The following is a 12,863-nucleotide window of genomic DNA, read 5'->3' on the forward strand; positions in this document are numbered from 1 at the left end:
ATGCGTTTTTTGACGTTTTCAATTTTAGATTAATGTTAACAGAAAAAATCTTATTTAATATCATTTAAGTAAATATATTGAAAATACATAATGCATTATTACTTTTTGTTTATCATATTCAAATATATTCATAATAATCGTATATATTTAAAAGACATTAAGTTACTCATCGAGTTAGTCCATTCAAATTACTGTTTGCGCATGCGTCAATATTTCTATCGGTTTATTTAGTGTGTCGAGTGTACTGTCATAATGTATATCGTGTAGTGGTATACGTTGTGTACGGTAGTACGTTTTGTTTACTTTTAAACAATATGGATATACAATTTGTTAATACTCGAAGAAAAATATTAAATCATGTTATTTGCAGTATTTTAGTAGAATGTGGTTATGACACTTGTGAGAAACAAGCATTAGAAACTCTTACAGAGATGCTTCAGTCTTGTAGGTTTTAATCTTAGATTTATATTACTGTGTAAAAGATCGTCTTATTTTTGAAACTAAATATTAATTGTAATATTTAATTATATTTGTTATATTATTTATGTTTGTGTAGTTATTGTGGAAGTTGGGGAATCTGCAAGAAATTATTGCGAACTTTCTGGGAGAACGGAACCGCTAATCGCGGATGTTATATTGGGGTTAATAAACATGGGTATAAAATTGGATAATTTAGAAAATTATGGGAAAAGGACAAATAGAACAGTTTTACCTCCGTTACAACAACAAACCCAGTCAAAACAATTAAATATTTTACAGGCTGGTGTAAAACAAAGTCATCCTTCGCATATACCAAGTTATTTACCAGCTTTCCCAGATCCACATGCATATATCAGAACACCAGTAAGCTTTCTACATTTAATATATATTTAATTATAATATATACTTTTTTAAATCATCAAGACCATTATGCAATATTTTATAGACACATAAACAACCAGTAACTGAATATGAAGCAATACGAGAAAAAGCTGCTACACAAAAACGAGATATTGAAAGAGCTTTAACAAGATTCATTGCAAAAACAGGAGAAACGCATAGCTTATTTTTGACAGATGATAATAGTATGTTTCCATGTAAGTATTTCAATGGTCTTGTTTCATATATGATATATAAATTTTATTTTATTTAAAAGAATGAATGACAGCTTTTAATATTGTTTGCAGTAATTGCTTGTAAACCACAATTTCCTAGTTATCTCTCAGCACTTTTACCTCAAGATCAAATATTTGAAACAGATCAAGACTTTCAATTTGAACCAACTCCTGTTAAGAAGAAAAAAGAACAGAAAACTGAAGAAACAGAGGAAGGTATGAGACAAGATTTACAAATAAAATATTCTATTATAAGTATAATAATATAAGGCCATGTTATATTTGTAGGTGTTAATGTACCAAGCGAAGATACAGAACAAACAAATGAAACTACTGCTCAGCAAGATGGTATAGATAATCCTTACTTACGTCCTGGAAAAATACCTAAAAATAAAATACCAGGTGTTATGGTCCCTTCACAGCATTCTATAAAAAGAGACTCTTTTGTTGATACTTAGCAATTTTACAAATATCACAGGTATGTATGCAAAAATTTAATAAAATTTATATTTGCTTTAAAATAATTGCCATTTAAAATAAGAATTTGTCAAAAAACATGCATTTTAAAAATTATTACAGAACTATAATATTACTATTAATAGATGACAATATGTTTCCTGAAATATTAATATTTTAATAAAATTATTTATAAATAGAATTATAAATGTATGTGTGTGCGCGCGCGCGCGTGTGTAGGTAGGTAAAGGTATCTTATACAAAGAAACATTTATATTTAAATTACGTAATACAAATTATTTTATTATACACAAAACTACATGAAGTTATTGTAAAATATATTTGTTGAGTTCGATAAATATAAATCTATTAATTATAATTATACAAATTTGTATGATAGGCCTGTTTTAATATATGTGCCCCTTACTACATCATTTATTAGTATATATAGAGTAAAGTCTTGATTATTTAGATTAAATATAATTATTAAATTGCACGATTATTTCATAATCAAGATTTTACTGAAATAGCTTCTTATATTTGGTACGATACTGCTTAGAATTGTTACTTTGTATTGTAGGCCACTACAATATTGCACATGTTAGCACCAGTTGAACAAGATTAATGAAATTACTATATAGCTATGGAGGACTTACATGAATAGCGTATATTTTTGTACAAAAATATAATTTCTTATTGCTCTAATGTAGTTATGCATATTCTCTATTCTGGTATACATCAACATAATATATATATATACAAATAGCATCTAATACAAATTTCGCATAATATGTAATTTGCAAAAATATATTGTAGTACTCTAATTTTTTTTATTTATGCAATCTGTATTATGAAAAAATTGACACTATTTTTTTCAGTAAAAATCGTGATGTGAAATTCTATAATAAAATATTCGTCCCCCAGGAACAAATAACTAATGTAGATATTAAAGTACTAAAATAAAATATTTTTTTTCTTCTATGAAGCATATAGTATCATATAGAAAGAAGTCTATCTAAATAATGTTATATTCTCGTTAAAAAGAAATTGTTAAATTCGATATAAAAACCTTCATAGCACTTTAGTGTTTCTGGTCTTGTACTTATATATATACTTTCATTTTAATATTGGTACCATGGTTGACGACGTACCCATCGTAATTTCATACCAGAAGCAGTACGAATCTTTATACTTGCACATTCTGCAGCACGTACAGTTTCTTTGACACTCTGCATAAGATTTTGAGCATTTCCAACAAGCATATCAGTTGCCTCCTGATCTTCTTCTGTACCTGTTTTATATCATAATATAGATTAATATATCATAAAATAATAAAATGATTATTAAACAGAAATATTTGTCTATAAGTATTAATTGGATTATTTCATAAACATAGTTTTTAAATATTACTAGTAAATTATGTGTTCATCAAATATAGATTACACTAAATATAGGATGAAGTGCTCTAAATATTGGGGAGACATGCACTTTTATAAAGTACATAATAATAAAAAACTATAATAACATTAAGAATATGAAAAAAAATATAATATAATCAGTCCAAAATACTGAAAATATCTACATCTTAATATACATGTTTAAACATGTATATAAAATACTGTATTAATATGTAACAACATTATTTATATCTATAAGAAATAATCATATTAGCTATTGCAGTTACATATTCTAATTATAAGAATAAACTTACTGCACCCAATTAATTCATCTACACCATGGAGAATAGAGTCATGTCAATGGCATAGCATTAAACATTTTGAGTAACACACGAAAATATAATTAGTTTACAAATCAAAAATATATAACATATTGATTATTTTCATTGCATCCATTTAATTCTTGTATTATAATAATATTGTTTTATGATTTCAGATCTTTCTAAATCTATACTTCCAGTCAGTACTAATGCAATATTAAACATAACATTGCAAATTTGTGTGTCTGCGTTTTAAAAGATGCTAAATTTGCATGCATTTTGACGAGATAATTGCAAATAGTAAGATATGTAAAAATTAAAGAAGATAAAAAGTGACAAAAAGAGAAAGAGAAAAAGGTGATATATAACATCAAGCATAATTTATTAATTCTTTTACCATAAAGCATCAATTCTTCCCAGCTAGGGAGCATCTCTATGCATAAAGAATTTCATTTTTTTGTTAATAAAAATTGCTATTAATATATGTAAATAATTTTCTTACAGAAACATTTGTGTTCTCATCGAAATATGTAAAAATCATTATTAATAATTAGTTTTATTGTATGAAATTCTTGGTATTTTAAAGAAATATGAAGAATATTTTAATATTTTTGTACAAGGAAAAGATTTTAAAAGACATACCTTGTGCTCCAAGCATTGTAGCTTTTACTGTAGATAAAATTTTTAATTGTGTTCCAATAGTTGGTATACGTTCACAAACTTGAAGTAAATTCTAAAAAGAAAACAATAAATACAAGAAATTATTTTTTTATAAATCTTATTCTATTCTTTATAAATCTATATCTATTCTTTTTATAAATCATATTTAGATATTTAGATTGAATAAATAAACAAAATTACAACATACCGTACGAATTCGTTTATCAGTACATTCTCTAGCAAGTTCTTTTGCAAGACGTGTTACTTCCTGAGAAGCTTCGGCTATAGCTTTAGCACAAGCTATAAGATCTCTCTTATTTCCACCTTCTCCTCTAACTAAACCAGATAATTTACCCATCAAGACAGCCATTTTTTTAGCTGCTGCAATAATTTCATTATCTTTGCTTGACCACTGTCGTACTTCTTGATGTAAACCATGTGCAGCCATCTATAATTAGTATTTCTTAATTGCAATTATTCTTATTTACAAAAAATTTTTTATTATATGAAACAATTGAGAATGTACCATTATTGGTTGATTTGGTTGAGGTGCATGCATGAACATTTCGTCTTCGTCATCCGTTTCTGGAGGTGGAGGTCTTGGTGGTGGAATATCACCACCAGGTAATGGTGGACGTGGTGGTGCAACTTCTGTTAGAAATGACAATTTGTTTGTAATAAAATTTTATAACAATAACTATGTTTATTTGCAATATCATAAATAATTTTATTGCAGAATAAAACGTTAAATAATTTATATGCAAATAATTTATGTTTATAGAAAATAAAAGAAAAATAAGAAAAACTTGGAAATATTGCAAACATTTCCAAGTTTCATATTATCATAATTTTTAAATGAAGAATATCGTTCTATAAAGAAACTGAAACATAAACATTAAATATATTTTCATGCTACAAAGTACAAAATGTTAGATTATTGTGTTAGATAACTTGTTTTAATTTATAAATATATAGACATATTAGTAATTACCATCATCATAATAATCAATATAGCCTGGATAATTCCATGTAGCAAAAAAATGAAGAAAAAACATATAGTTATATAGATTATACAAAATTAATAAATAATTATTAATTATGTTAATTAATTATTATGAGTAGCTATTCTAGTCAGAGGGAAGAAATAAGCATAATGATAGAAATTAATGATAAATGATATAAAACCTTTCTATACATGCAATGTAAAGTTAGTATGCATGATTTTATATGATGTAAAAATTAAATAAATAATTAAATATTAAAGAAACTGTTTTTCTTTAAATCACATCTTGTATATTCCATTGAAAGTAGTTGCAAATATTTTAAAATTCATTTGTTGCTTTTAGAAAATGTACAAATTATAATACATGTCATATAAATGCCCCCCTTACATTGTATCTAAACACATGCTTGATAACAACAAATAGCCCTGAAAATATAATCATTCTTCTTTTTTTCAAGAACAATTTTTTTGGTTTACCTCCAGCACAAATTGACTTTTCCAACTCGTTGTCAGAAGCCAGTTCTTGATAGAGGAGATCTGGGTTATCTCCTGACAAGAGAATATGATTAATTTCAATTTCAAATAACTCGTCATTTATAATTAACGTGTACAATTTTTTTTTCTTTTTTTCATTTTTTATACTATCTGTAAATACCTCCACGTGCCCATTTTGGTAATGGACTAAGAGAACGATGTTGTGGTTTATTTGAACCTAGTGTGGGGCTGATCACGCGTAAATTGCTGGGTGAGGGTTGATTTCTCAAAGGCTGACCAACTATTATTTCAAAAATATTTATGAACGTTTACTTTTTCTTAATCTATAAGACTGTAGATTATTTTCTTCTCATACTATTTTATCATAACTTTCTTGTGGTACATAATAAACGGATATAAAATAGATTATCATGCATAATTTCATGCCTATATAAGTACCTTTATCTGTGAAGTAATTATATTGTTGACTTGGCATTTGTTCCTCTGTAAAGAACATATTAAGTATCTATATTACCCCATGAAATATACATTTTAAACAATTACATTTGCTGCAAATAACTTCGTTTTTCAAGAACAATGTAATATCATTGCACTATTTGTTGAAGACTGTATTGGAAGTAGAGCAAGATATTTTCATAGTTAAATTTCATTTTATGTACATTGTGAAAAACAGTCGCATAATGAAAGTCTATTATTTAGTTATGTTACTTATTAGCCACTACTCCTCCACCTGACTACATATGCTACAATTTACATAATAACTATAATGGAATATAGTTTTAGAAAATTTATGTATTTTTTTCTTTTTTCTTTTTTAAATGAATTTTTAATCCATGCTTGAATTTTGTTAAGAATTAATATTTTCATTTGTATAAAAAAAATGTAGAATAATGATAATGAAAATGATGCATTCGTTTTAATGCAATCAATTACTATTCTAATATTCTTTTTTTAACAAAAGAATATCTTCTATTTACTACTAAAAAAAATACATTCAGAATGAATAATAAAGAACTGATAGCATAATACGTACCATCGGTGATATGCAGCTGCGACATTGATGGTGGTTGAACCAAATCTGGATGTACTACAATAGCCTTATGTACTTGTCCGACATTGGATAAAAGCTACGTGATTGTAAGTAATAAAAATACAACAGTTATTACATAAAAAATTTTTGTATAATATAATGTTTATTATACATATTGCACTTACAGCACGATTGCTTTCTCTCCAATGATATGCTGCAGTGTTATCATTAGTATTGATAGTAACATATTTTGCATTCTGGATCATTGGGGCAATACCTGTATTACGAAGTTGGTTAATTATTATGTCAACAAAACACTAAATTTTACGTTATATAAAATAATAACTTACTATTTTGTAAAGTATCAGTTGCTTGATTAACTCTTTGAATAAAAGCAGGATCCTCGCTATTATCACTTTCTTGTTTAGCCACGAGTATTACCCTATCAGCCAACCTTGCAATAGCAGCTGTATTGTCAACCATTTTTTGTGGATAAGATTTTGCAATAGCTTCTTCGCAAAGATATGTATGCTTTTGCATTTGTTCTTCTGAAGTTCTAATAAAATCGCCACTATCAGTTGCTTCATCGCACAATGCTCTTGCTCGCTGCATAGTTTCGGCATATTGTTGTCTAAGATTTTCAAAATGTTCATCGGCTGCTTTACTGTCCGGATACGTCATACGAATTCGACCAGCATTAACCAATTGAGGTGTTAATGATTCAACTTGTGAAGCACTTGCAGCTAATGCCTCAGCTAATTTTTTATTACCTCCACTACCTATTATTCAAAAAATAAAACAATATAATTACATAATAAAAATTGGTATAGTCGTAATGATGATACATACCACCAGCTGCAACCATTCTAGCCGTTTTTGCTGCTCTATTAGAAAATGTTTGGAGAGCATGAGTTTTGTCATTGAAATTTTGATCTCTTCCTGGTGTACCTTCTGGTGCCAAGACAGCATCCGTAAATTGCTTTAAAGGTGTCGTAATATCGATGAAATCTTCAACTACCCGTGATACAACAGCCTGTTGTATCCTATTCTTTAGCTCGTACAATTTATGCGATAGTTGACGTGCTATCTCTTGAGCTCTTGGTGTATTTCCTTGACCATGAGCACATAAATCTCCAAGTTGATGAGATAAATTATCAACTTCATCACATAATTGTAGAATCTCTACTTTATGTATACCAGGTAAACCTTCAGCAACCTAAATTTTACAATTACGTCGATTAAAAAAGATCCTTTAAACTTTGAAATCTTTTAAAATACTACATCTACTTTAGATCCAATACGTTTTGATACTGCAATAAAAATTTCTTCGTGACTTACATTCGCTACATGCTGTTGGTTCTTTCCATTTGAGGCATTCAAGCAAAATATTAAATCTTATATACGTAAAAAATAAAGTAATTAGAAGGATTAATATTACATATTGTATATATGTAATGTGTCCAAAATTATACTGCTATTTATATATTATTTAAAAGAAAAGAAAAAAGAAAAAAGGCAAGGAATACTTTTGGTAACTCATTTTAACAGAACTATTATCGAATGAAATATATTAACATTAAGAACAAAAACAGCAATGGATAAAGAAGCATGTATAATATGTACAATTTCCTGTAATTTAATTACGATTTAAGCATGCTTAATGATTCAATATAGTCAACATACCTTTTTTCCTTCATGTATTATCAAAGCTATAGCCTTTTGACCAAGTCCTTTATCATCTTGTTGTGGATTTAAAAGCCATTTATTAGCTTGTTCCAAACGACCTGCGACGGTATGTGCAGTTTGAGCTGTTCCTGATTTATCAGCGGCTACTAAGGCAGATGCTACGCAACTGCGTAATTCATTTAATTTTTCTTTTATACCACGCGCCAGAGCTTCTGCTTGTGGTGTAGTTCCTACAATAATAAGACATTATAATAGTGCACGACGTAGTAATAAATATATGCACACATGGATGATCAAACCTTTTTCATTTTGACGCAGTTCGCATAAAGCATCTGTCATGGTAATTATTTGTGAAGCTAATTTCGATAATGGTTCTGCTTGAGAAGGAGAAAGATATCGTTCGGCTAATCGCGATGCTTGTTCCACTATTTGCCGAAGACTTTTTTCTCCTACACCTCCACGTAAAGCGAGTCCATCATCCAACCAATCGTATGCAGCACGTATTCTAGATTCTATAGCACTCTGTGCTTTTTTCAAGACCTAACAAAAAGATTTAATAATAATTTTTGTTACTTTTTAATTTTTCAGTAGTACATTTTATAAACATACTGTTAATTGATCAGCATCCCATTCCTCTTCATCATATGTTGTTAATTGTAAAACTCTGATTATTTCATTCAGTTCGTCAGACATTCGTCCACTTAAATAATTACGATTTTCAGCTGCCTCTTCAGCTCCTTTTCCACCTTGAGATATGATGTGAATAAAAATTTTCATAGAACAAATAAGGATTGGTGCCAAAGTTTTCACCTGTATATATATATATATATATATAATATTTAAATAAAATAATCATTACATTTACTAGTTCTTGGTAATAAAATGAATAATTACCTGCTCTAAACATCGTATGAGGATTTCTCTATGAACTTGATGAGTTAATTCTTTTTCACGAGCGCTTACTTCTCTCGATACCTTACTTAAGCATGGACTTAAATTTTTAAGGAAGTGAACCAAATCTTCCATTGTTTCAATGACTTCAGTAACAGCTAAATAATCCAAAACGCGTTTACATTCTCTAATTATTTTTCGTACTTCACTTTCATCAAAACATAACAGTAAAGAACTAGTTCCTTGCAGAATACCACGGGAACCTTCTATAAGTTTCTTTCTATAAAAAACCATATATAAATAAAATATTGTTTCAAATTTATAATAGATATATCCTAAATGTTTCTCCAAAATGTTTTTGTACTTATTATTTACCTGGCAGGTCCAGAATAAGGATCTTGTTTTAACATTGCAGATGCTTCTTCTAAAAGACGCGAAGCCCCCTCCACGCGTTGCAATGCTGCAGGCATGTCTTGCTTGAGCAAAGCATCATCTGAAGAATTTATTGTTTCTTTGCCAACCTATAATTTTTAATATGATAATCAACAGTATCTTTAATATCTCATGCCTTACTTATGATTTTATTACTAATTGATTTTATAACAAAATAAAAAATATCCATATTCTTTTTTAACTTATAAAATAGATTTAAGACTTACTTTTATCAAATTAGTCACTGCCATACTAACTGCCTGTACAGGCTTTCCCAAATCTGGCATTGCATTTCCATCTTCAGCTTCTTCATGTAAAATGACAAGTCTTGAAACCTAAACAAAATATTGTACAAATAATTAAGAAAGCTTTTTATTTTAATTTTATGTTTGTTTCTTCCTTCAAATATAAGAAGAGAATTTTATAGTTGCTTTTTTAATTTAATTACTTCAAACACATACAAACACACACACACTAGATTAATTAAATGTTCTATTATATGTTCAATTAAATGTACTATTATATCTATTATATGTGTCTATGTGTTTGTTTATTTGTATTTAAATATTTATACATTACATAAAATTTTATTATACATTTTGATAAACAAACATACATTAGGATTCTGTTTAAAAACAATAAATTATACTATGTAACATTTATGGAATTTTATGAATACAAATTTAATTTATGCATCATACTGAACAGCTGATACCATTTTTGGTAAGGTTCAGTTTCATTTTCATAAATCTAGTAGGCATCAGCAAGGTGTGTTAATGTTTCATGGCTATTTCTAGAAATAGAGGGGAAATGGTGTTGGAATGATATGAAATGTCATAAAAATCTTGATTTTTATTTTTCAAATTCAGAATAATATTACTATATATATTATAGTAGAGTAAATATCTTAAATTCTTATAATATATAATAATTTTCATTCCTTGAAATAATATATAACTATTAATGTTCTTGTTGCTATAAGTATATAGAATTTTTTAATATTGTATGATATTGTATTTTTAAAAATGTCAACTTAGCATTGATGATTAAAAAAGATCAGATTTCATAAATCATATAAATACATGGTACAATCCTAAAAGCAAATTTAGTACTTCTCTTCCATGACCACAGAATGATGTCATAGTTCTATATAAAGTAACACAAGTATTACTGAGTAAGTTAAGTTGGAGGAGATTGTCTTGAGATATCAATAGTTATTCTAATCCAAATTAATGAAACAATTAAAAATTAATTGATGAGAAATTATCTTTTATTTTTGCAAAATTTATTTTAATTAAAAAGGTGTATGTATGTGTGTGTGTGTGTGTGTGTGTGTGTGATAATTTTTATTTGTATCGAATATAGATAGATATATATACATATATACGCATATAAATAGATAAATTTTAGGTAATCTATTGCGCGTGTGTGTGAATATTTGAAGATTCAATATGACCATTTTTTATAAAATATCTTACCTGCTGTGCGACAGGTTCAAGAATACTTTCTATAGTCTTTGTGTGAAACACCGGCATATTTTCGACTTATTACGTATAAAAAATAAAATTAAAATAAAAACTTTAATTCCTTATAACTAAAGATATCAAATTCAATACAAATAAGAAATAAACGTTGACAAGACAAAAATTTAATATAAGAATAGAAAAAGCAAACTAAGCGAGTGCGACCAAATGACTGAACAACTACAGTATCACTGAATCATATAACCAGGGATGGTATCATTTCACTGAATAGTTGGCATTGATTAGAGTATATTATAGATTGCTAACTGCAGTATCTTTTTTAATAGAGTACAAGAGTTTGATGCAATGTTCAGTCGATAATTACTGAAGGTAAAACAGATTCTTTGTTAAAACATGTTACAGTTAAAAATATAGATACAGCTAGAAATTTTTCTAAAACGATGGTTAATTGATAACACGTAAAAAAGTATATGAATTTTTACTTTGTGAATACATATTAATTATAATAATAAATATTTTTTCTTGTTGCATCTCACAACTGGATCCTAACAAAAATATAGATGGCGCTGTATTCAATTAAAAATTATGATATACTTATACCCTTTTCTATTTCCATTATCTTACTTTGCCCGCATAATTCATAATTATTCATTCAATAATTCTGTTCATCACATTTATTTTTATAATATTACACCAACAATGAGTATAGACGTAATTCTTGAATGATTTTAATGACTTATTCGTTTTGTGATTTTAGAAAGTCCTAATTTAATGATTAATAGAATTTAAATTTATTCTTATTTTAATCATTTTATTTTATTTTATTTTATTTTATTTTAGATAAAATTTTGCATTTAATTTAATTTAACTTCAAAGAAGTAAAAGAAAATGAACAATTTTATATTCTAATTTAAACAAATATTATTTTCCCGTAAAGAAAAGGAATAATTTAACACACATCTCGGTGTGTTTATTTCAGCTTTATGTGTACCTTTATTCAAGATTATCACAATTAGAAATATCAATACTTTGTTGATTCATTGTTGATCACGTGAAATGTAAATAAAAGACCGATTCTGACGATTACTGGATCAGTTTTCTTTGGTACTCTGACGAGTAAACATTGAAGTTCTCTCTTTCTATACGGATAAGCACAGACGATTTATAATTTCATTTATTTTACGTTCGTAATTAATTAATATTAAAAAAATTTCATACAATTGCGAAGTAAAGTCGGTATCGGTTAGTTATTTATCATCTTGGGGGATATAATACTCGTTATGTTACAACAATGAATACATATCAAACAATTATTTAATATTTTCGAATCTTATTATAACAATAATATTAATTATTTTGTTTCTATTTTTTCTGTTTCAGAATTTAATTCTAATCGCGCACGTAGCAATGAGATAATCAAGTATCGTTAATTGTATCGTTAAAATAAAAATATTGCGAAGTAAAAATAATATTTATTCGTTTACGTTTCTCGATTTAAAGAACAAGTGAACTTGCATTTACTACGTGCAATACAGTCGTAGAGTTAGTATTTGTTCGCAAAATATTTTGTTTTTTTTAATAATTGCAAAGATTGTATTTATAGAAGACAGTAAAATTTCACAAAGTAAATTCAGTGACTATCCGTTAAAAAATAACTATTATCGTATTAGAGTAAGTGCGTCATTAAAGAGGATCTTAATATACAGTGATATCGACTTCTCTCATTTTCAATCACTCATGGATCATCCACCCTTAATTGACCCTAAAACGGACAAATGTTTAAGAGCCATCGATGAACTTCTTAAGTAGTAAGTAAATTTTTAAGAAATGTGTTTCAGTATTATAGATCGAACAAAAATAATTAAGATCGAATATTATCTTGAATAAAAAACTTGCGAATTAGATTAGATCAGAA

The 12,863-nt window shown here is 27.3% G+C and overlaps 2 protein-coding genes across 13 annotated transcripts; one reads left to right on the top strand and one right to left on the bottom strand.

Annotated features, from left to right (window-relative positions):
• The first annotated feature begins 223 nt into the window (after positions 1-223).
• On the top strand, positions 224-3,592 carry LOC127062120 (transcription initiation factor TFIID subunit 8-like). Of its 3 annotated transcripts, none has more exons than XM_050989815.1 (6): positions 224-444; positions 557-843; positions 926-1,076; positions 1,167-1,310; positions 1,383-1,572; positions 1,674-1,947. In XM_050989815.1, the coding sequence occupies exons 1-5, from the start codon at positions 315-317 to the stop codon at positions 1,550-1,552; spliced, it is 882 nt and encodes a 293-aa protein (XP_050845772.1). In that variant the 5' UTR covers positions 224-314; the 3' UTR covers positions 1,553-1,572; positions 1,674-1,947. The 3 variants fall into 3 exon arrangements, with proteins under 3 accessions (XP_050845772.1, XP_050845770.1, XP_050845771.1); XM_050989814.1 differs by lacking the exon at positions 1,674-1,947 and adding an exon at positions 3,444-3,592 and having other exon boundaries at positions 225-444; XM_050989813.1 differs by having other exon boundaries at positions 1,383-1,947.
• On the bottom strand, positions 1,821-11,183 carry LOC127062101 (vinculin). Of its 10 annotated transcripts, XM_050989753.1 has the most exons (21): positions 10,943-11,182; positions 9,692-9,799; positions 9,408-9,553; positions 9,036-9,312; positions 8,751-8,951; positions 8,441-8,681; positions 8,139-8,371; positions 7,794-7,814; positions 7,305-7,671; positions 6,806-7,234; positions 6,641-6,732; positions 6,459-6,552; positions 5,864-5,908; positions 5,586-5,705; positions 5,408-5,479; positions 4,919-4,942; positions 4,454-4,578; positions 4,136-4,375; positions 3,910-4,000; positions 3,665-3,700; positions 1,821-2,841 (listed from the first exon to the last, which is right to left on the bottom strand). In XM_050989753.1, exons 1-21 carry the CDS (start codon positions 10,997-10,999, stop codon positions 2,672-2,674), a joined length of 3,189 nt encoding a protein of 1,062 aa, XP_050845710.1. In that variant the 5' UTR covers positions 11,000-11,182; the 3' UTR covers positions 1,821-2,671. The 10 variants fall into 10 exon arrangements, with proteins under 10 accessions (XP_050845710.1, XP_050845712.1, XP_050845713.1 ...); XM_050989755.1 differs by lacking the exon at positions 7,794-7,814; XM_050989756.1 differs by lacking the exon at positions 3,665-3,700.
• Between the last annotated feature and the right edge of the window lie 1,680 nt (positions 11,184-12,863).

This window comes from Vespula vulgaris, chromosome 3 (assembly GCF_905475345.1).
Source record: "Vespula vulgaris chromosome 3, iyVesVulg1.1, whole genome shotgun sequence".
In the NCBI taxonomy this organism is placed as follows: Eukaryota; Metazoa; Arthropoda; class Insecta; order Hymenoptera; family Vespidae; genus Vespula; species Vespula vulgaris.

What these genes read in the sequence shown, in the direction of transcription:
- LOC127062120 (XM_050989813.1), top strand. Translation starts at nt 315, where the DNA reads ATGGATATACAATTTGTTAATACTCGAAGAAAAATATTAAATCATGTT. An exon ending in TACAGAGATGCTTCAGTCTT is followed by an intron (nt 445 to 556) that starts GTAGGTTTTAAT and finishes ATGTTTGTGTAG; the next exon opens with TTATTGTGGAAGTTGGGGAA. An exon ending in ATGCATATATCAGAACACCA is followed by an intron (nt 844 to 925) that starts GTAAGCTTTCTA and finishes AATATTTTATAG; the next exon opens with ACACATAAACAACCAGTAAC.
- LOC127062101 (XM_050989750.1), bottom strand. Translation starts at nt 10,999, where the DNA reads ATGCCGGTGTTTCACACAAAGACTATAGAAAGTATTCTTGAACCTGTC. An exon ending in GGGATGCTGATCAATTAACA is followed by an intron (nt 8,682 to 8,750) that starts GTATGTTTATAA and finishes TCTTTTTGTTAG; the next exon opens with GTCTTGAAAAAAGCACAGAG. An exon ending in TATTGATTATTATGATGATG is followed by an intron (nt 4,579 to 4,918) that starts GTAATTACTAAT and finishes CATTTCTAACAG; the next exon opens with AAGTTGCACCACCACGTCCA.